The sequence below is a fragment of the Odocoileus virginianus genome, chromosome 1 (genome assembly GCF_023699985.2).
Source record: "Odocoileus virginianus isolate 20LAN1187 ecotype Illinois chromosome 1, Ovbor_1.2, whole genome shotgun sequence".
NCBI classification, from domain to species: Eukaryota; Metazoa; Chordata; class Mammalia; order Artiodactyla; family Cervidae; genus Odocoileus; species Odocoileus virginianus.
The window spans coordinates 82416283-82437363 of record NC_069674.1 but is presented as its reverse complement, the minus strand read 5'-3'; the positions used below and the strand labels follow the sequence as shown (position 1 = coordinate 82437363).

Sequence of the window (21081 nt, the reverse complement as noted above, 5' to 3'; positions counted from 1 at the left end):
GTAAAGCAAATATCGTAAACTTTGTTTCTAAAATTTTAAGTCTCAAAGTATTTTACAGTATTTATGATATAACTTCACTTTCACTTTTCACTTTTATGCATTGGAGAAGGAAATGGCAACCCACTCCAGTGTTCTTGCCTGGAGAATCCCAGGGATGGGGTCGCACAGAGTCGGACACGACTGAAGTGACTTAGCAGCAGTAGCAGCGTGATATTCTTTAGTGTGAGTTACCTGCTTTGTTTTGCCTACTATTGGGTTGGCCAAAAATTTCCTTCAGGTTTTTTTTTGTAACATAGAAAAACTCAAATGAGCTTTTTGGCCAACCGAGTAGGTTAAAGTGGCCATTAAAAAGGGGAGACTAGCTTTCATCCCCTGCACTGTGCTATGTACACAGTAGGTGCTCAAGCAATGCAAACTATTGAACTCAGATACAAGATCTGTATGTGTACCTTTTGTTACTCCTTACAGCTTTAAAAATTAATGTTATCTTAAGCCTCCAGTTGTTTCAAATTGTTGGTATTAATTAGAAGTTAAGAAAGAAAAGCCACTCCAGTAATCTTGCCTGGACAATTCCATGGACAGAGGGGGGCTACAGTCCATGGGGTCGAAAAGAATCAAACACGACTGAGCAGCTAACACTTTTACTCTTTTCACTGTCACACTGAAGACAGTTCCCTCTCAGAGGAGAGGCTGAGTCAAGGTTGCTGGGCAACCACAGGCTGATGGAGCGCCCGGGGACTGAATACACTCCATGAAGCCACCCCAGACAGAGAAGTCATCTCTCTCTAGTGTCGATCTATAGAAAAAGATGAAATGCCTGAGCAAAAGAGTGCATTTTAGTATTGCTGATGTGGGGTGATTACTCCATTGGGTGAATACATTTCTGTTGTCCTGCCATACTTCCTGGAGTCTAAATTCACACTCATCTTGTTTGGGTTGCTGTGGGTGTGTATAGAGGGTGAAGTCCCTTTCACTTGAAGCCAGATAGATGCAGTAACAAACCAGATGTTGAATGCTGCAGCTGACAGAATTCTGAGAGATAAACCCTAGACTTACTGGCTTGAGTTGTTGTATTTTGTGATGAGGGTTTTATTTGGCTTTTGAGAGTTGTAGGGAAATCCATATGCGTTCTCTTGGCTTTGGTCTGTTTTCTTGTCCGTCATGTTCTGCTACTCTGGCAGTTTATTGCCTGACTCTGGTTCTCAAGGTCTCCATCCCAATAACTGAAGGCCTGGACGTGATTTCCATGTTGACGGACGATGCCACCACTGCCACCTGGAATAACGAAGGACTGCCCAGTGACAGGATGTCCACGGAGAACGCCGCTATCCTGACGCACTGTGAGCGCTGGCCCCTGATGATCGACCCCCAGCAGCAAGGGATTAAGTGGATCAAGAATAAGTATGGGACTGACCTGAAAGTCACACACTTGGGCCAGAAAGGGTATGTGAAGTCTGAAGGGTTGATTTTCTGTTGAGCTGCTGGAAATGGGTTTCAGTTTTACCAAGTCTTGGCGTTTCTTAGACCTCTCTGCCACTTTAGAATGTGATAATTTGGTACAACTTGTTTACCTGCCTACTCACATAAAGGATCTCTGAGTTTACATTGGGTGGTGTGCATCCACCCAAGTTAGTTGGAAGGTTAGAACGCACACTGCATGTGAGAGGAAAATTTTCCTATGGCCAGGAGTGGAAATACGATGCATTACAATCCTTGTTTAGGACTTTGGCATGTGGTGACCCAAGCATTGTCAACTGCCCCTATAGGCTTAATGAGGTTTCCAGTTACATTACTAAATATGTACTTTGCCTACAGTGGAGCTCTAACACAGCTCAATTCCCAAGGTTGAGTGCCTGAAGATAATTTTTTTCAGTCAAGTTTTGCATATCACTTTTGAGAACTGAATCTGCTCTGAGATTTTCTGTCACTCGGTTGGCATGACAGTATTTTCTGATAAGTACAGAGCTGTCTTGCATGTAGTTGGTCTTCAGTTAATGCCAAATAAATAATTTTAGACTTACTTATACTTCATTTTACCCCTCCATCATCTTTTGACATGTAAAATGAAATAAGGAATGTCTGCAGTTGTGCAGATAAATGGTCTCCTTGCTTATCTGAATATTCGGAGGAAATTATTTTTAAAGGCAAAAGACTATTTTTGGAAAGTGGCAATGAAATCCAATGATAGTTCTCTACATGACTGAATCTAAATGTTTAAAAAAATGAAAATTTGATAAAACCACAAAGCATTTAATTTGAATTTTTTTCAAGAGGACCTGTTGAAATAATTTAAATTTATAATGTTTGGGTGCATGCTAAGTCACTTCATTCATGTCCAACTCTCTGTGACCCCACAGGCTGTAGCCCTCCAGTCTCCTCTGTTCCATGGGGATTCTCCAGGCAAGAATACTGGAGTGATTTGTGTTTGGGTGGGTTCTATTTATTTTAACCATGATTATTGTCAAAAGTAATTTACACATGGACTTATTAGTTCACACTACTGAATTTCATTTTGGAACACGTAACTGAAAGTTATCTCAATCTAATCTTTAATTTCCATGTATTTTCGTTGAATAAAATACTACTTTATAAAACAGTCTTCTCAATATTTGCATTAAACTAAATATAATTGAGCATAAATAATTTTGAATACTTTCCCTATGCTTATTTACATTTCTCTTGATTCTGACTCAATTTTAAGGTTTTTGAACGACATTGAAACTGCTTTGGCCTTTGGAGATGTCCTCTTAATTGAAAACCTTGAGGAAACAATAGATCCAGTCCTTGATCCATTGCTTGGTAGGAACACGATTAAAAAAGGAAAGTAAGTATTATTGAATAATAATTTTATTATTAAAAATAATCTTAAAGGTAATTTTTGATGTGTTTTGCACTACACGTGAGTTTGATCATCAGCTTCTATTTCATGTCCTCCTAGTCAAATGCAATATATTGAAATATTATTTTTTTAATAATTTTATTTATTTATTTATTTATGGCTGTGCTGAGTCTTCGTTGCTATGTGGGCGTTCCTCTAGTTGCAGTGAGCAAGGGCTGCTCTCTAGTTGGGGTCCGTGGGCTTCTCATTGAGGTCCCTTCTCTTTTGTGGAGCGTGGACTCCAGGGTGTGGGCTCAGTAGTTGCAGGTCCTGGGCTCCAGATCATGGACTCAGTAGTTGTGGCACACAGGCTTAGCTGCTCTGCGGCATGTCTGATCCTCTTAGACCAAGGATTGAACCCGTGGCTTCTGCATTGGCAGGTAAATTCTTTACCACTGAACCATCGAGGAAGTCCTATTGAAATATTCCTGGTGATTGTTCTGGGTTTCCATTCCAAGGCTCCTACATTCCAAGACCAAAGCAAACTTGACATGATCCAGATGTTCAAACTATTTTTTTGGTAGATTGAGATTCATGTTACCCAAATCCTGATTTATAGACCCCAATAATTCATTGACACAAATATGAGAGTATTTGCTCCTTTATTACTTCATACCAGTGTTTTTCTACCATCAGTACTTTGGAAAACATCTTTAATATATTTGCCTCAAATGCGTATCATTTGTATCCATATTTTCTTAGTATTTTTGCTTTTTATTAATTTATTGTTAGTTTCTAATGTACAGCAGAGTGACTTAGCTTTTATGTTTACATATATCCCCTCTTTTTTTGGATTTTCTTCCCACTGAGGTCACACAGAGCACTGAGCAGAGTCCCCTGAGGTATACAGTAGGTTATTATCTATTTTATACATAGTATCAATAGTGTACATGTCAATACCAATCTCCCAATGTATTTCATGCCACCCCTGTTGGTATCCATGTTTTTTCTCTACATCTGTTTCTCTATTTCTGTTTTGCAAATAAAACCATCTATACCATTTTTCTAGATTCCACATATATGCATTAATAATATACAATATTTGTTTTTCTCTTTCTGACTTACTTCATTCTTTACACCAGTCTCTAGGTCCATCCACAGCTCTGAAAATGGCACAATTTCAGTCCTTTTTATGGCTGAGTAATATTCCATTGTATATATGTACCACATCTTCTTTACCCATTCCTCTGTTGATGGACATTTAGATTGCTTCCATGTCCTGGCATTGTGAATAGTGCTGCAATGAACATTGAATTGTATGTGTCTTTGGAATTATGGTTTTCTCAGGGTATATGCCCAATAATGGGACTGCTGAGTGATATGCTAGTTCTGTTTTTAGTTTTTTAAGGAATCTCCATACTATTGTCCATAGTGGCTATATCAGTTTACATTCCTACCAACAGTACAAGAGGGTTCCCTTTTCTCCACATCCTCTCTAGCATTATTATTTGTATATTTTTTTTGATGATGGCCATTCTGACGTGTGTGAGGAGATACCTTATTGTAGTTTGATTTGCATTTCTCTAATGATTGGTGATGTTGAGTATCTTTTCATGTATATGTTGGCCATCTATATGTTTTCCTTAGATGTCTATTTAAGTATTCTGTCCATTTGTTGATTGGGTTGTTTGTTTTTTATATTGAGCTACATGAACTTTTTATTTGGGAGATTAATCATTTGTCAGTTGTTTCATCTGCAAATATTTTCTCCCATTCTAAGGGTAATCTTTTTGTCTTGTTTATAGTTTCCTTTGCTGTGCAGAAACTTTTAAGTTAAATTAGATCCCATTTGTTTATTTTTGTTTTTACTTGAATTACTCCAGAGGATGGGTCAAAAAAGATACTGCTGCAATTTGTGCCAGAGAATTTCCTTTCCTGTAAGGGTTTTAAACTGTCTGGCCTTACATTCAGGTCTTTAATCCATTTTGAGTTTACGTAATGTTTTTAAAAACCTATTTTAAATCCACTTTTTTTTTTTAAACTCAGCCTCACCCCAAGTCATAGCATCTACAAAATCTTGTGTTTACTGTGCTAGTTCTCTTTTTTCCTATATGTTTAAAATATTAATATGTATATATCTCATATATATACACACACATATATATAAACCATTAGGACAAAAAAAAATGCAGTAGTGGATCCCTAAGAGTATCCCCATACCAGCAGCAGTGGTAGACTGGGCACTCCTGCTGAGACCTGCTTGATGTTCCAAGTGCTGCTGTTGCCCTGAACGCCATCTCTCCATCACATCCTTCCAGGGACACTGAAACCATTACCCAGCAGGCAACATGTCACTATAATTGTGTAAAAGGTCAGATTCAGTAGTTCTGCCTCTAACTGAGCCTGGGTGGGCTCACTGGAGATTGTGCTGTGTCCAAAGCTCTCTGTTCCTCTTCCCTCAAGAAACCAACATTGCCATGGCTTATTCCACTGAATTTCCTTCTCTTTTTTGTTGTTTTTTTTCACAGAGGTGTAATTTCAGAATTTCCCCAACACTTTTCTTCTTTGGCACCCACTGTCTGCCTCAAAGGTGTCTTGTCTCTCTTTTCATCACTGGATTATTCCTGTCAATTTAAAATGAAAATAGGTCTGCTTAAGGGTGACTAACTTCTATTTTGTAAAAAGTCTCTAACTGATTAGTATTTATTATACAATTCACCAATTAAATCCATTTACAGTGAGTGACAACTTATAATTGTTTAATAAACCAAAATTTACCCAGACATGCGTTTAGAAGAGTCTAATAAGACATTTGACAAACTGCAGCTCTGACATAAATAAAATTGTGGCCGTATCGGATGTGTTAAAAATACAGTACAAAATCTTGGATGTCACTAAAGTGAAATCCTTGTTATTAAGGTTCTGACTCTATTATGAAGACACAGAATTTTTGTCAGTGAATTATATATTTTCTTAGCTTTAACTTGAACCTTTGGTGACACAATTTAGGTGTAAGAAATTCTGCCTTTCTTTCTCTATCTTTATATATATATATTTTAAATGTTTATTTATGTATTTGGCTGTACCCAGTCTAGTTACGGCATGAGGAAACTCTGACCTTGTTGTAGCAGGTGAGATGTGGGATCTTTTAGTTTCAGCACTCGGGATCTTTAGTTGTAGAACGCGAACTCTCACCTGCATCATGTGGGACCTAGTTCCCTGACCAGGGATTGAACTCAGGCCCCCTGCATTGGAAGCATGAGTCTAGCCACTGACTCACCAGGGAAGTCCCTATATATATGTGTATATATTGATAATCTAAAACATCCAGAGACTGATAAATTTGAGTCCTGATTTTTTCTCAGTATGGATATAGTTAAGTATAAGAATCCCAGGGGATTTTTTTTTTTATTTCAGAAACAACTTGTTTTACATAGAGCATCAAATTCTTTATCACAAAATATCACACCAGGGCAGTTTATTCCAAATTAATAATCTTTCCTGAATCTGTGCTAAGAAAAGTTATGACCTACCTAGACTACATATTAAAAAGCAGAGGCATTACTTTGCCAAAAAGGGTCCATCTAGTTAAGGCTATGGTTTTTCCAGTAGTCATGTATGGATGTGAGAGTTAGGCTATAAAGAAAGCTGAGTGCCAAAGAATTGATGCTTTTGAACTGTGGTGAGAGTCCCTTGGACTGCAAGGAGATGCAACCAGTCCATCCTCAAGGACATCAGTCCTGAGTGTTCATTGGAAGGACTGATGTTGAAGCTGAAGCTCCAATAATTAGGCCACCTGATGGGAAGAGCTGACTCATTTGAAAAGACCCTGATGCTGGGAAAGATTGAAGGCTGGAGGAGAAGGGGACGACAGAGGATGAGATGGTTGGATGGCATCACCAACTCAATGGACATGAGCTTGAGTAAACTTCCGGAGTTGATGATGGACAGGGAGGCCTGGTGTGCTGCAGTCCATGAGGTTGCAAAGAGTTGGACATAACTGTGTGACTGATCTGAACTGATTAGGCTTTATAGAATTGATCACGTCATTGTAGCTGTTTTTAAAAGTTGAAGAAAATTTTAAATGATCTGTAAGAACATAATAAATGGAGTTTTTGCATGCAGTTTTTACTGTAACAATTGTAACTCCTAAACTCTTTCATAAGAGTGGCAACAACTACTTTTATGAAGGTAATTTTAGTTGTGTACCTCCAGTTCTCTTTAGATGTTTTTAGAGTTCGGTTATTCAGAGAATCTGAGTCCTTGCAAACTCTCAGTCACTGAATGAGGCTTCTCTGAGAACTGCTAGAGGCAGGCTGTCTACTGGTGGCCAGTGATTCAGAACACAAGGCACAGACCGTGCCCTTAGGGAAGCTACATTTCCTGAGGGGGACGTCAGACCTGTGCAGGCACAAGTAATGCATGCCGTGGGTATGATGATGGAAGTCCACATGATAGAGAATCGTCTGCTCTGTAGTGGAGACTTGGAAAGACTTCGTATTACATTTACATTTAGTGTGAATCTTAAAAGGTCAGTGGGCATTTGTCAGACAAATGGGAGAAGAGAATTCTGGAATGAGAGGACTAATTCCAAGTAGTAAAACACACAAATCAGCCCAGCAACTTTGGGGAACTGCAGTTAAGATTCAAATATGTGGAAAGCCCCATTTTGGGGAAAAAGGAGTATGGACTGAGAAAGGTGGGACTGGATTGTCAGGCCCCAGAATGTGGGTATCCTTGGGTACCCACCGATGACCCATAGGTTGGTCTTTTCCCTGGTTACAATGATTTTTCCCCAAGCACATTGAAGGGGTGCATTCCAATCTATAATGCTAGTTAACAACAACCATGGTTTTTGACCACGGGACCTTGCCTTCACGGAGTAACACATCTGGAGTTTCAGTATTTTCAGTTGAGAATCATGAGCAGAAGTCAGTGGGAAAGCTAGTGAAGACTCTTAGCATGCTAAGAATAGTGCAGTCACATTTATGTTTTTTGAAAGGGCACATTGGCAGTGTGGAGTATTGATTAAAGGCACATGGACCAAGAGCCAGGGTTCATCCAATTAGTGAAAGTAAAATGAAGTAACTCAGTTGTGTCCGACTCTTTGCGACCCCATGGACTAGACCACCAGGCTCCTCTGTCCAAGGGATTCTGCCAGCAAGAATACTGGAGTGGGTTGCCATTTCCTTCTCCAATTAGTAAACAATTGCAGTAGTCCAGTTGAGACATAGTATGACCCTAAACCAAGCCAGTGACAGTAGAGGCGGAAGTTCAGTTCAGATCAGGCGCTCAGTCATGTCTGACTCTTTGCGACCCCATGGACTGCAACATGCCAGGTTTCTCTGTCCATCACCAACTCCCGGAGTTTACCCAAACTCGTGTCCATTGAGTCGGTGATGCCATCCAACCATCTCATCCTCTGTCATCCCCTTCTCTTCCCGCCTTCAATCTTTCCCAGCATCAGGGTCTTTTCAAATGAGTCAGCTCTTCACATCAGGTGGCCAAAGTATTGGAGTTTCAGCTTCAACATCACTCCTTCCAATGAACACTCAGGACTGATGTCCTTTAGGATGGACTGGTTGGATCTCCTTGCAGTCCAAGGGACTCTCAAGAGTCTTCTCCAACACCACAGTTCAAAAGCATCAATTCTTTGGCACTCAGCTTTCTTTATAGCCCAACTCTTACATCCATATGTGACTACTGGAAAAACCATAGCCTTGACTAGATGGACCTTTGTTGGCAAAGTAATGCCTCTGCTTTTTAATATGCTGTCTAGGTTGGTCATAACTTTCCTTCCAAGGAGTAAGCATCTTTTAATTTCATGGCTGCAGTCACAATCTGCAGTGATTTTGGAGCCCAAAAAATAAAGTCTGACACTGTTTCCACTCTTCCCCATCTATTTGCCATGAGGTGATGGGACCAGATGCCATGATCTTAGTTTTCTGAATGTTGAGCTTTAAGCCAACTTTTTCCCTCTCCTCTTTCACTTTCATCAAGAGGCTCTTTAGTTCTTCTTCACTTTCTGCCATAAGGGTGGTGTCATCTGCATATCTGGGGTTATTAATATTTCTCCCGGCAATCTTCATTCCAGCTTGTTCTTCATCCAGCCTGGCATTTTCTCATGATGTACTCTGCATATAAGTTAAATAAGCAGGGTGACAATACATAGCCTTGTTGTACTCCTTTTCCTATGTGGAACCAGTCTCTTGGTCCATGTCTGGTTCTAACTGTTGCTTCCTGACCTGCATATAGGTTTCTCAGGAGGTAGGTCAGGTGGTCTGGTATTCCCATCTCTTTCAGAATTTTCCACAGTTTATTGTGATCCACACAGTCAAAGGCTTTGGCATAGTCAATAAAGCAGAAATAGATGTTTTTCTGGAACTCTCTTGCTTTGTCAGTTTTCCAGCAGATGTTGGCAATTTGATCTCTGGTTCCTCTGCCTTTTCTAAAACCAGCTTTGAATATCTGGAAGTTCACAGTTCACGTATTGCTGAAGTCTGGCTTCGAGAATTTTGAGCATTAATTTACTAGCGTGTGAGATGAGTGCAATTGTGCAGTAGTTTGAGCATTATTTGAGATTGCCTTTCTTTGGGATTGGAGTGAAAACTGACCTTTTCCAGTCCTGTGGCCACTGCTGAGTTTTCCATATTTTCTGGCATATTGAGTGCAGCACTTTCACAGCATCATCTTTCAGGATATGAAATAATTCAACTGGAATTCCATCACCTCCACTAGCTTTGTAGTGATGCTTTCTAATGTCCACCTGACTTCACATTCCAGGATGTCTGGCTCTAGGTGAGTTATCACGCCATCGTGATTATCTGGGTCGTGAAGGTCTTTTTTGTACAGTTCTTCTGTGTATTCTTGCCACCTCTTCTTAACATCTTCTGTTTCTGTTAGGTCCATACCGTTTCTGTCCTTTATTGAGCCCATCTTAGCATGAAATGTTCCCTTGGTATCTCTAATTTTCTTGAAGAGATCTCGTCTTTCCCATTCTGTTGTTTTCCTCTATTTCTTTGCATTGATTGCTGAGGAAGGCTTTCTTATCTCTCCTTGCTATTCTTTGAACTCTGCATTCAAATGGGAATATCTTTCCTTTTTTCCTTTGCTTTCTCTTCTCTTCTTTTCACAGCTATTTGTAAGGCCTCAGACAGCCATTTTGCTTTTTCACATTTCTTTCCCATGGGGGTGGTCTTGATCCCTGTCTCCTGTACAGTGTCACGAACCTCCGTTCATAGTTCATCAGGCACTCTGTCTATCAGATCTAGTCCCTTAAATCTATTTCTCATTTCCACTGTATAGTCATAAGGGATTTGATTTATTTCATACCTGAGTGGTCTAGTGGTTTTTCCTACTTTCTTCAATATAAGTCTGAATCTGGCAATAAGGAGTTCATGATCTGAGCCACAGTCAGCTCCAGGTCTTGTTTTTGCTGACTGTATAGAGCTTCTCCATCTTTGGCTGCAAAGAATATAATCAATCTGATTTTGGTGTTGACCTTCTGGTGATGTCCATGTGTAGAGTCTTTTCTTGTGTTGTTGGAAGAGGGTGTTTGGCTATGACCAGTGTGTTCTCTTGGCAAAACTGTCTTAGCCTTTGCCCAGCTTCATTCCGTACTCCAAGGCCAAATTTCCTGTTACTCCAGGTGTTTCTTGATTTCCTACTTTTGTATTCCAGTCCCCTAAAATGAAAAGGACATCTTTTTTGGGTGTTAGTTTTAAAAGGTCTTGTACTTCTTCATAGAACTGTTCAACTTCAGTTTCTTCAGTGTTAACTCGTTGGGGCATAGGCTTGGATTACCATGATATTGAATGGTTTGCCTTGGAAGCGAACAGAGATCATTCTGTCATCCTTGAGATTGCATCCAGGTACTGCATTTCAGACTCTTGTTGACTGTGATGACTACTCCATTTCTTCTAAGGGATTCCTGCCCTCAGTAGTAGATATAATGGTCATCTGAGTTAAATTCACCCATTCCGGTCCTTTTTAGTTCGCTGATTCCTAGAATGTCGACATTTACTCTTGCCATCTCCTGTTTGATCACTTCCAATTTGCCTTGATTCATGGACCTAACATTCCAGGTTCCTATGCAATATTGTTCTTTACAGCATCGGGCCTTGCTTCTATCACCAGTCGCATCCACAACTGTGTATTTTTTTTTTTTTTTTGCTTTGGCTCCATCCCGTAATTCTTTCTGGAGTTATTTCTTCACTGATCTCTAGTAGCATATTTGGCACCTACCAACCTGGGGAGTTCCTCTTTCAGTATCCTATCAATTTGCCTTTTCTTACTGTTCATGGGGTTCTCATGGCAAGAATACTGAAGTGGTTTGCCATTCCCTTCTCCGGTGGACCACATTCTGTCAGACCTCTCCACCATGACCTGACCGTCTTGGGTGGCCCCACATGGCATGGCTCATAGTTTCAGTGTGTTAGACAAGGCTGTGGTCCTGTGATCAGACTGGCTAGTTTTCTGTGATTATGGTTTTAGTGTGTCTGCCCTCTGATGCCCTCTCGCAACAACCTACTGTCTTACTTGGGTTTCTCTTACCTTGGACGTGGGGTCTCTCTTCACGGCCACTCCAGCAAAGCGCAGCCGCTGCTCCTTACCTTGGTTGAGGAGTATCTCCTCATGGCCGCCCCGCATCACCTTGAACATGGAGTAGCTCCTCTCAGCCCTCCTGCGCCTGCGCAGCCGCCGCTGCTTGGACGTGGGGTAGTTCCTCTCGGCCCAAACTCTGGTGGAGGTATTGAAGATAACGGTGACCTCCTTCCAAGGATCCCGTGCGTGGTCTGCTACACTCAGTGCCCCCAGCCCTGCACCAGACTGCCACCAGCCCACGCCTCCACTGGAGACTCCTGGGCACTCACAGGCAAGTCTGGGCCAAAGTGGAGGGGGGACGGAGAGGGCAAACCGAAGGATTCTCAGGGATTTAATATCATTAGTCATGGTCATTAATGGGAATTTGTTAGCAGGGATAAAGGAAGTTTCAAGGATTCCAGTCTTCTGAAAGTTTAAGTGATGGGAGATGTGATATAGGAATTAGGATTAAGTGTAGAGAAAGAGCTAACAATTCCACTTATTAGACATTCAAAGATTGAGATGCTACTTTAACACTCATTCTCAAAAGAGAAGTCTAAAAAGCATGGGATCTGTGCATATGGAGCTTAATAAAGAGATGTTGGCTGAGCGTGTCGATTGGGGAACACCTACCTAGAGAGATGGTCAAGCATTGTAGTAGATTGATTTTCTATGGAGATGCTATACAGTCAGAAGGAAAATACTCAGAAAAGTGGGGTCTTGAAAGAGCTTAGTCTTCTAGTCTTAGTCTTCTTGGATGCTCAAGATTATATGAGGATTATATGAAGTTTAATATATGGAAACCTAGTTTCTTAGCTAGATTTTCCAAACAGATAGGCACTACCATCTTCCAGTAGAATTCCTATGAATTCTTTGCTGGTGTAACTCTTCCTACTCTTACATGATATTTCCCCCCCAAACTCTGCTTATTGTCTCATCGATGTTTTGCTTTCATATCTGTACCTCACAGTGTAGTTTAGGCCTTTCATTTCCTCATGCTGACTGATCACTTTACATCCTCTCTCTAGTTACTTCTCTCCAAACCAGAAAGTGGTTAAAATATTTTCTGATACTGCTTTTTTCATCACTCCTATTTAGAATTCTCTGTTGCCTATTACTTTGAATTGAATAAAGCTTTCCTGTGAAACGTGCAACATGCTTTACCTGTTTGATACTACAGAGTTTCCTTTTACCAACTTCACTTTTCATTGCTTTATACAGATAATCCCCCTGTCTATAATGTGCAGTTTTATTTACCCTTTCTTTCTGTTGTTGTTGTTCAGTCACTAAGTCATGTCCAACTCTTTCTGACGCCTTGGACTGCAGAACACCAGGCTTCCCTGTCCTCTACCTTTTCTTTCTATAAGTCACGAATTCACTTCATCCAGAATTTAGCTGTTATTCAGTTAACTAAATGGGAATTTTAGCTATCTACATTTAATGTTTCCCATACATAATACATTTTATACTGTGTGACTGTTATTTTGCATTTATATGTCATTCTCAAAAACATGCTTAAATTCTCTTATGTATCCTTATTAGATTTCAAGTTCTCTATGTATGAAAATCCTTTAAAAATATGGTTAACTAAAAATAAAAACAAAGCAATAAAAACATAGACTTTTATTTCTGGCACTATGTCAGACTAGATATGTAAATACTAAAAAAGAACTAAATGATAGTTAAATTATCAAAAATACCTTTTGAAATGTATCACTCAGTTGACAGAAAGTGTAACTAGAAGGCACAAAATAGAAAGACAAGGAGACCTTTTTTCCCTGAGCATACCTGCTAAAACCTGATAACCTTGGATTTGTGTTTTGATGAATGTACAGAGCTTGGACCAAGTCTAGGGCCTGTTCAGGGTGTTGAGTCTGCTTAGAGATTCCTGCCTAATGCTGGAGCCTCAAAGGGCCAGTACCTTCTGCTTAAGGGTAAGTTTGTTTAAAAGTTAAACAAAACCCAGGACTACAAAAAGGAAATTTTCTCTACTTTGGCCCTCAGAAGAGACAGAAACATAGCCCCAGAGAATTCCTAACCACACCCATCTTCCTTAGGAATATTTAGGAAAAATTTTTATCACTTATGTGCCCTAAAATACCTCAAACTGTTAACTTATTTTAAAGTGGCCTTGGGTTGGTCACATTGCAGTGCATTTGGCAGAGGCACAGATCCTCTTTGTAATGATATCTGTAAATCCAGACTTCAGAGGATTGTGAGAGACTGACTTCAGAGGTGCGTGAGTTCACAGGCAAAAGTCACAGAACACACAAGGAAACAAGATATCATGAGCCAAAGCCAATAGAAATGTCAGATAATAGAATCTTTATCTCACTGCTGCTTTGTTTTATATTTTACTGTTAATAAGGATATGGTTATTAGCTTTCCATGAAATGCCTACTAAATTTTGCTAGTTTTTTCCATAAGATTTCTTATCACTTTCTTTAATGCCCCAATTTAAAAATTTTGACTCATTGTATTCTTTCTTATTTTTTAACATGATTTCTAATTCATTGCTTCTTTATTATTATTTTGGAGTATAGTTGATTTACAGCATTGTGTTAGCTTCAGATTGAGTCAGTTATACATATTTCTATTCTTTTTCAGATTCTTTTCCTATATAGCCTATTAGAGAATATTGGGAGTTCTCGTGCTGTATAGTAGGGCCTTGTTGTTTATCTGTTTCATAAACAGTGTGTATATGTTAATCCCAGTTCAGTTCAGTCACTCAGTCGTCTCTGATTCTTTGTGACCCCACAGACTGCATCATGCCAGGCTTCCCTGTCCATCACCAACTCCCGGAGCTTACTCAAACTCATATCCATCGAGTCGCTGATGCTATCCAACCGTATCATCTGTCATCCCCTTTTCCTCCTGCTTTCAATCTTTCCCAGCATCAGGATCTTTTCAAATGAGTCAGAAAAGCATAGCACATACATATATTCAGTATATATGATTTCCCTTGAATCTTTGATGACTGATAGGTATAGTATGTGGGTGACTGGGAGTGTGAACCAGATGCTCAGCAAGACCTCCAGAAGTAAGACCTTGTTTTTCAGACATGGAAAGTGTGGATGAACCATGAGTGGGACCATGAAGCATATCAGCAAAAAAGAGGAGCGGGGAGGGGAGGAGTCAGTCATATCTTTTGATGTTTTAGGTTGCCTTCTAAGAGCAGTAGAGGGTTTTGGTTATTTAAATTTTATTATTTAATAATGATGCATATAAAATACTTAGTATATAAAAGTTATGAATCATAATAATAATTTAGATGGGTATCTACCGTTCAAATTATAAACATTAAGATGGCCAGTATTCTTCAATCCACCTTCACGAATCCTTGCCCATCCTGCCTCCTCTCCAAAGATAGTATTTCAAATTTCATCATCATTTTATTGCTTTATTTAAAATAGTTCTATCATATATATGTATCTTCCAAAACAATATATTATCTTTGATTTGGGAGTTTATAAAAATCCATCATAGCATACATATAGACTTTAGAGGGACTTGAATTTTTTTACTCAGTATTAAACTTCTGTGCCTTAACTAAGCATATACTCTTGCTTTTATCTCTAATTTTTTTCATTTAACTCTAATCTCATTTTTTGTTGCTATAATAGTCAATGGTGTGACTCTTTCTCACTCTATTGAATATTTTTACTGAAGGACACTTAGGTGATTTTCCAGCTTTTTGCTATTACAAGACATGCTGCTGTTAATATTAGTGTACTGAATACTCAGATACACATGTAAAGGTGCACCCAGCAAGGGGTTCTTTAGAGTTTATATTCTGGGGTAGAAGAGTTGGGTTGTAGAAAGTGCACATAATATGCTTTAAAAGAAAATGTGAAATTGTTTTCCAAAGTTGTACAAATTTACATACTCACTGATGATATTTAAGGGTTGTGAAGCCTTCCAGAGGACTGACTTAGGAACTTTCATTCTGCTGTTTTTTTAATAACACAAAAGATTTGTATATTTAATACTATTAGTCTCTTCCTTTGAGGAACTGTTCCAACCAACAACTCTTTTTTTGAATGGAAAAAATGTCGTTCATTTGTAAAGTGTCTTGACTCTTTGCAACCCCATGGATTGCAGCACGCCAGGCTCCCCTGTCCTTCACTGTCTTCCAGTATTTGCTCAAACTCACGTCCATTGAGTTGGTGATAACTGTTTAAACATGTCATCCTCTGCCGTGCTTTTCTCCTTCTGCCTTCAGTCTTTCCCAGCTTCAGGGGCTTTTTCAGTGAGTCAGCTTTTCATATCAGGTGGCCAAAGTATCAAAGCTTGAGTTTCAGCATCAGTCCTTCCAATGAATATTCAGGGTTGATTTCCTTTAGGATTGACTGGTTTGATTTCCTTGCAGTCCAAGGGACTCTCAGGAGTCTTCTCTAGTAGCACAATTCAAAAGCATCAGTTCTTCAGCGTTCAGCCTTCTTTATGGTCCAACTCTCACATCCGTGCATGACTATTGGAAAAACCATAACTTTAATTCTAAGACCTTTGTTGGCCAAAGTGATGTTTCTGTTATCTAGGTTTGTCATAGCTTTCCTTCCAAGAAGCAAGCATCTTTTAATTTCATGGCTACAATCACTATCAGCAGTGATTTTGGAGCCCAGGAAAATAAAGTTTGTCATTGCTTCTACTTTTTGCTCTATTTGCCTAAAGTGATAGGACTGGATGCCATGATCTTAGTTTTTTTTTTCTTCATTTATTTTTATTAGTTGGCGGCTAATTACTTTACAATATTGTAGTGGGTTTTGTCATACATTGACATGAATCAGCCATGGATTTACATGTATTCCCCATCCTGATCCCCACTCCCACCTCCCTCTCCACCCGATCGCTCTGGGTCTTCCCAGTGCACCAGGCCCAAGCACTTGTCTCATGCATCCAGCCTGGGCTGGTGATCTGTTTCACCCTAAATAATATACATGTTTCGATGCTGTTCTCTCAAAACATCCCACCCTCACCTTCTCCCACAGAGTCCAAAATTCTGTTCTGTACATCTGTGTCTCTTTTTCTGTTTTGCATATAGGGTTATCATTACCATCTTTCTAAATTCCATATATATGCATTAGTATACTGTATTGGTCTTTATCTTTCTGGCTTACTTCACTCTGTATAATGGGCTCCAGTTTCATCCATCTCATTAGAACTGATTCAAATGAATTCTTTTTAATGACTGAGTAATATTCCATGGTGTATATGTACCACAGCTTAGTGATCTTAGTTTTTTTAATGTTGAGTTATAAGCCAGCTTTCTCACTCTCCTCTTTTACCATCATCAAGAGGCTCTTTAGTTCCTCTTCACTTTCTGCCATTAATGTGGTATCATCCACATATTTGAGGTTGTTGATATTTCTCCTGGCAGTCTTGATTCCAGCTTGTGATTCATCCAGTCCAGCATTTTGAATGCTGGACTCTGCATATAAGTTATATAAGTAGGGTGACACTATGCAGCCTTGACATACTTCTTTCCCAGGTTGGAACCAGTCTGTGTAGGTCCATGTAAGATTCTAACTGTTGTTTCTTGGCCTGCATACAGGTTTCTCAGGAGGCAGGGAAGGTGGTATGGTATTCCCATTTCTTTAAGAATTTTCCACAGTTTGTTGTGATCCACAGAGTCAAAAGCTTTAAAATAGTCGGTGAAGAAGAAGAAGTTATTTTTCTTGAATTCCCTTGCTTTCACTGTGGTCCAATGAATGTAGGCAATTTGATCTCTGGTTCCTCTGCCTATTCTAAACCCAGGTTGTACATCTGGGCATTCTCAGTTCACATGCTGCTAAAACTTAGCTTGAAGGATTTTGAGCATAACCTTACTAGCATGCAAAATGAGTGCAATTGTCTGGTAGTTTGAACGTTCTTTGGTACTGCCCTTCTTTGGGATTGGAATGAAAACTGTCCTTTTCCAGTCCTGTGGCCAATGGTGAGTTTTTAAAATTTGCTGGCATATTAAGTGCAACGCTTTAAGAGCAGCATCTTTTAGGATTTGAAGTAGCTCAACTGGAATTCCATCACCTCCACTAGCTTTGTTCGTAGTGACGCTTCCTAAGGCCTATTTGACTTCACATTCCAGGATGTCTGGCTCTAGGTGAGTAATCACACCATTGTGCTTATCTGGGTCATTAAGATCTTTTTTGTATAGTTCTTCTGTGAATTCTTGTCATCTCTTCTTAATCTCTTCTGCTTCTGTTAGGTCCATACGGTTTCTATCCTTTATTGTGCCCATATTTGCATGAAGTGTTCCCTTGACATCTCTAATTTTTGAAAAGAGATTTCTAGTCTTTCCCATTCTATTGTTTTCGTCTACTTCTTTGCATTGTTCATTTAAAAAGGCCTTTTTATCTCTCCTTGCTATTCTCTGGAACTCTGCATTCAGTTAGGTCTATCTTCCCTTTCTGCCCTGCTTTTCACTTCTTTCCTCAGCTATTTGTAAAGCCTTCTCAGACAACCAACCACCTTGCCTTCTTGCATTTCTTTCTCTTTGGGATAGTTTTGGTGACTGCCTCCTATACAGTGTTGCAAACAATTTCTGTTTCTCTTTCCAATTACCTGTTGGGTACAAATATGTTTCCCTTTGTCTTGTAAAGAGGAAATAGCCCTGAACGCAAGCGAGAGAAGAGCAAACACCCCCCAGGGATTGCCAAGTTGGTGTCGTCACCCCAAGCGGCTTCACTGCGTCATCGTCTTCAAGTGCAGGCGGAATAACCTTGTACATTCCTGAGAGAAAGCCACATTCCTCGAAGTTTTTGATGACTTATAGTGTTTTTGTTTATCTTAGTTCTGTTTGCTTTGGGGCCCTTTTTTAAAAAGCAATATTAGTCTATTCTTCCTAATAATGGATGTCTGAAAAGATACTTGTGATAGATACGGCATAGTCCAAAAGTTGAAGTTCATTAATAATTGGAATGTTGTGGAGTATGAAGTAATGAATACTAATTACTCCTTTCTTGTGTGACAGCTCCCTGTGGACCAATCAATCAGCCCAGACTTTAATTTGGCTCTAGTAATGGTTTCATCAATAGCACATTAAATCTGTGTTTGAGAAGATATACAGTTGAACCTGACCCACATAGCAGATAGCACTATCATAAAATGGCCACAGGCAGACAACAGCTTGGTAATTACAAATAATTAAATCCACCAAACTCCAGACAATCCTAATTTTAAGTAAAATATATTGTATGGTATCAATCGACAGAAAACATATCTGGGGAGATTTATCAACACGTACTTTTTCCAAAGCAAATTTACTGGTGTACATATTAGAGAAGTTGCTGATCTGTGAAGCATCTTCGTAAAATTATATCTCTTTAATCTTTTGAATCTCCACAAATATTATTGAAGTGATTTTTGAACTTTAATCTTAGCTGGAGAGACCTTACTGCAAGATGTATTTCAGCTTGCTTCTGAGCATATAAATGTTTTTTAAAGTTTATACTTTATTCTATATTTAATTTCATTTCATTGTTCTTTTAGTAATAGTCTTCAAGTAGCATTCCCTGGAAAGAAACTTAAAACTAATAGAAATATTAGCTCTATCATAGAAATTTCTATTTGTATAGACATAATAAAATGAAAGACAGTATTTTACAAATAGTATTTGTTTTATAATAATTTTCCTGAAAGTTGTGCTAAAATCAATAAGAAATATTTTAGTTAGCAAGTTCCAGTTTAACTATTATTATATTGCTGCTCTTGGAGTTGGTGCCATACTATTGTTCTCTAGTTGAGTATAGATGCATTTGAATGAAGTCTTGAGTGAAATTTAAAATAGAACCATGTTAAATTAAACCCCATACTGTAGTAGAATGTGCTCTTTTGAGCTAGAAACATATGGTTTTTTTGTAAGCTCTGGAGTTACAAAGTTCTCTAATTATGTTCCCTGTGGGTAAGAATATTTCTCTTTTCCAGTAATTCATGCCCTCATACAGTAGATGGAGAAGGCAATGGCAACCCACTCCAGTACTCTTGCCTGGAAAATCCCATGGACAGAGGAGCCTGGTGGGCTGCAATCCATGGGGTCACTGGGAGTCGGACACGACTGAGCGACTTCACTTTCACTTTTCCCTTTCATGCATTGAAGGAAATGACAACCCACTCCAGTGTTCTTGCCTGGAGAATCCCAGGGACAGGAGAGCCTGGTGGGCTGCCGTCTATGGGGTCGCACAGAGTCGGACACGACTGAAGCGACTTAGCAGCAGCATACAGTAGGACTCAGCGTTCTAGTCTCTCCCAGTTTCTAGTTAAAATAATAAAATTTAATTGCTGAAAAGACCTCCAGCAACCTTTCTATCCCTGAGTTTAATCAAGGTTTTTTTTTTAAGTATAATATTCAGGAGAATTCCATGGACAGAGAAGTCTGGTGGGCTACAGTCCACGGGGTCACAAAGAGTTGGACATGACTAACACACACACACACACATATACATATTCAGGACCTACAGATAGTGCATCTTCTCAGTCATCTTGCTGACATTGTTTGACTGTATATATGTACATAGATACCAAACAGGGCCACAGATTAAGGACCTTTAGATTCTTTTCTTCAAAAAAGCAGTTTTGTTAAAAAAAATAAAAAAACAAAAAGAAAAAAAACAAATATGAATGGAACTAGAAATTCTTCATTTTTCATGCCACATTATAATGTTTAAATAAGGACATGCTGAAATGTGTATATATAACGTATGCTTTATATGCATATGGAACACGTGTGTGTGTGTATCTCAAAGGGGAAATAACCTACTATGATTTTTTTAGCTATATTTTCTATTCAGTGCTATCTGGATTCTTGTGACTTTAATTTTTTTTTTTTTTTAATTCTAGTCGAAGTTTGCTTTTATCTTAGAAGGACATGTTGTTTATATTAACTGCGTGAAGCAATGAGACAATTAACTCATTTCTATTCAGGACTTCCTTTCCTTCTTTTTCTTAAATGTCTGGCCGGCTGTGCAGCTTTCAGCCCGATCCTTTCTTCAGGAGCCAGGTTTGACCACCTCGCTCCAGCCTTCCTGCCGAGGTTGCTAAGTAACCCCTCTCCGCTGCTCTCGCTGCACCTGACCTTCGGCTGTGCACGCAGCCAGGGCTGTTGGAGCTCACAAGTCTAATCTAGAAGCTTTTCATTTGAAACAGCAGGACATGCAGTAAGGCTTTTAGATGTCCATTGAGAAGGTTTTCTGCTTCTCCTGAGTGTGTTTTTTTTTTCCCCTGCTCGTGGAACTTTTATTTACTTATCTCAAAACCCACCTGCTATCTCTTTACTTTGACAAATCAGCTTCAGTGAGGCCTGTAGAATGAACTTTCTCATATTTATAGAGTGTATTAGTTCTACGAATCATCCACCCTAGAGGAACAACCTTCAGTATAATAACACATTGTCTTTAGAAATTTCTCGCCAGCAATGTGAAAAAGGTTTTGCAATTAAAAAACAACCAAAAAAACCAGTATTTTACTGCAGCCATTCCTAGCAAAGACTTGGATCTGCCTCAGAAGCAAGTCCTTGTTCTAAATTGAATATTGCTACTTTTTCATGTTTGGTTTAACACGGCAATAAAAAAAATAATGGTGATGTTTTTTCATGTACTCAGAATATCTGATCACTAGAGAAATTCATGTAAGTTTTTATGATCCAAGACTGATGGCATTTTCAACAGTAGCAACACTAAATCTTGAGA

At 39.1% G+C, this 21081-nt stretch overlaps 1 protein-coding gene across 1 annotated transcript in view; it reads left to right on the top strand.

Moving 5' to 3' along the window:
* Positions 1 to 21081, top strand: part of DNAH11 (dynein axonemal heavy chain 11) — a 344761-nt gene that overhangs the window by 254812 nt on the left and 68868 nt on the right. The window contains exons 64-65 of the mRNA XM_070470248.1: positions 1208 to 1443; positions 2702 to 2824. Coding sequence (XP_070326349.1) covers positions 1208 to 1443; positions 2702 to 2824 — 359 coding nt within the window. The remainder of the gene's footprint in view (positions 1 to 1207; positions 1444 to 2701; positions 2825 to 21081) is intronic.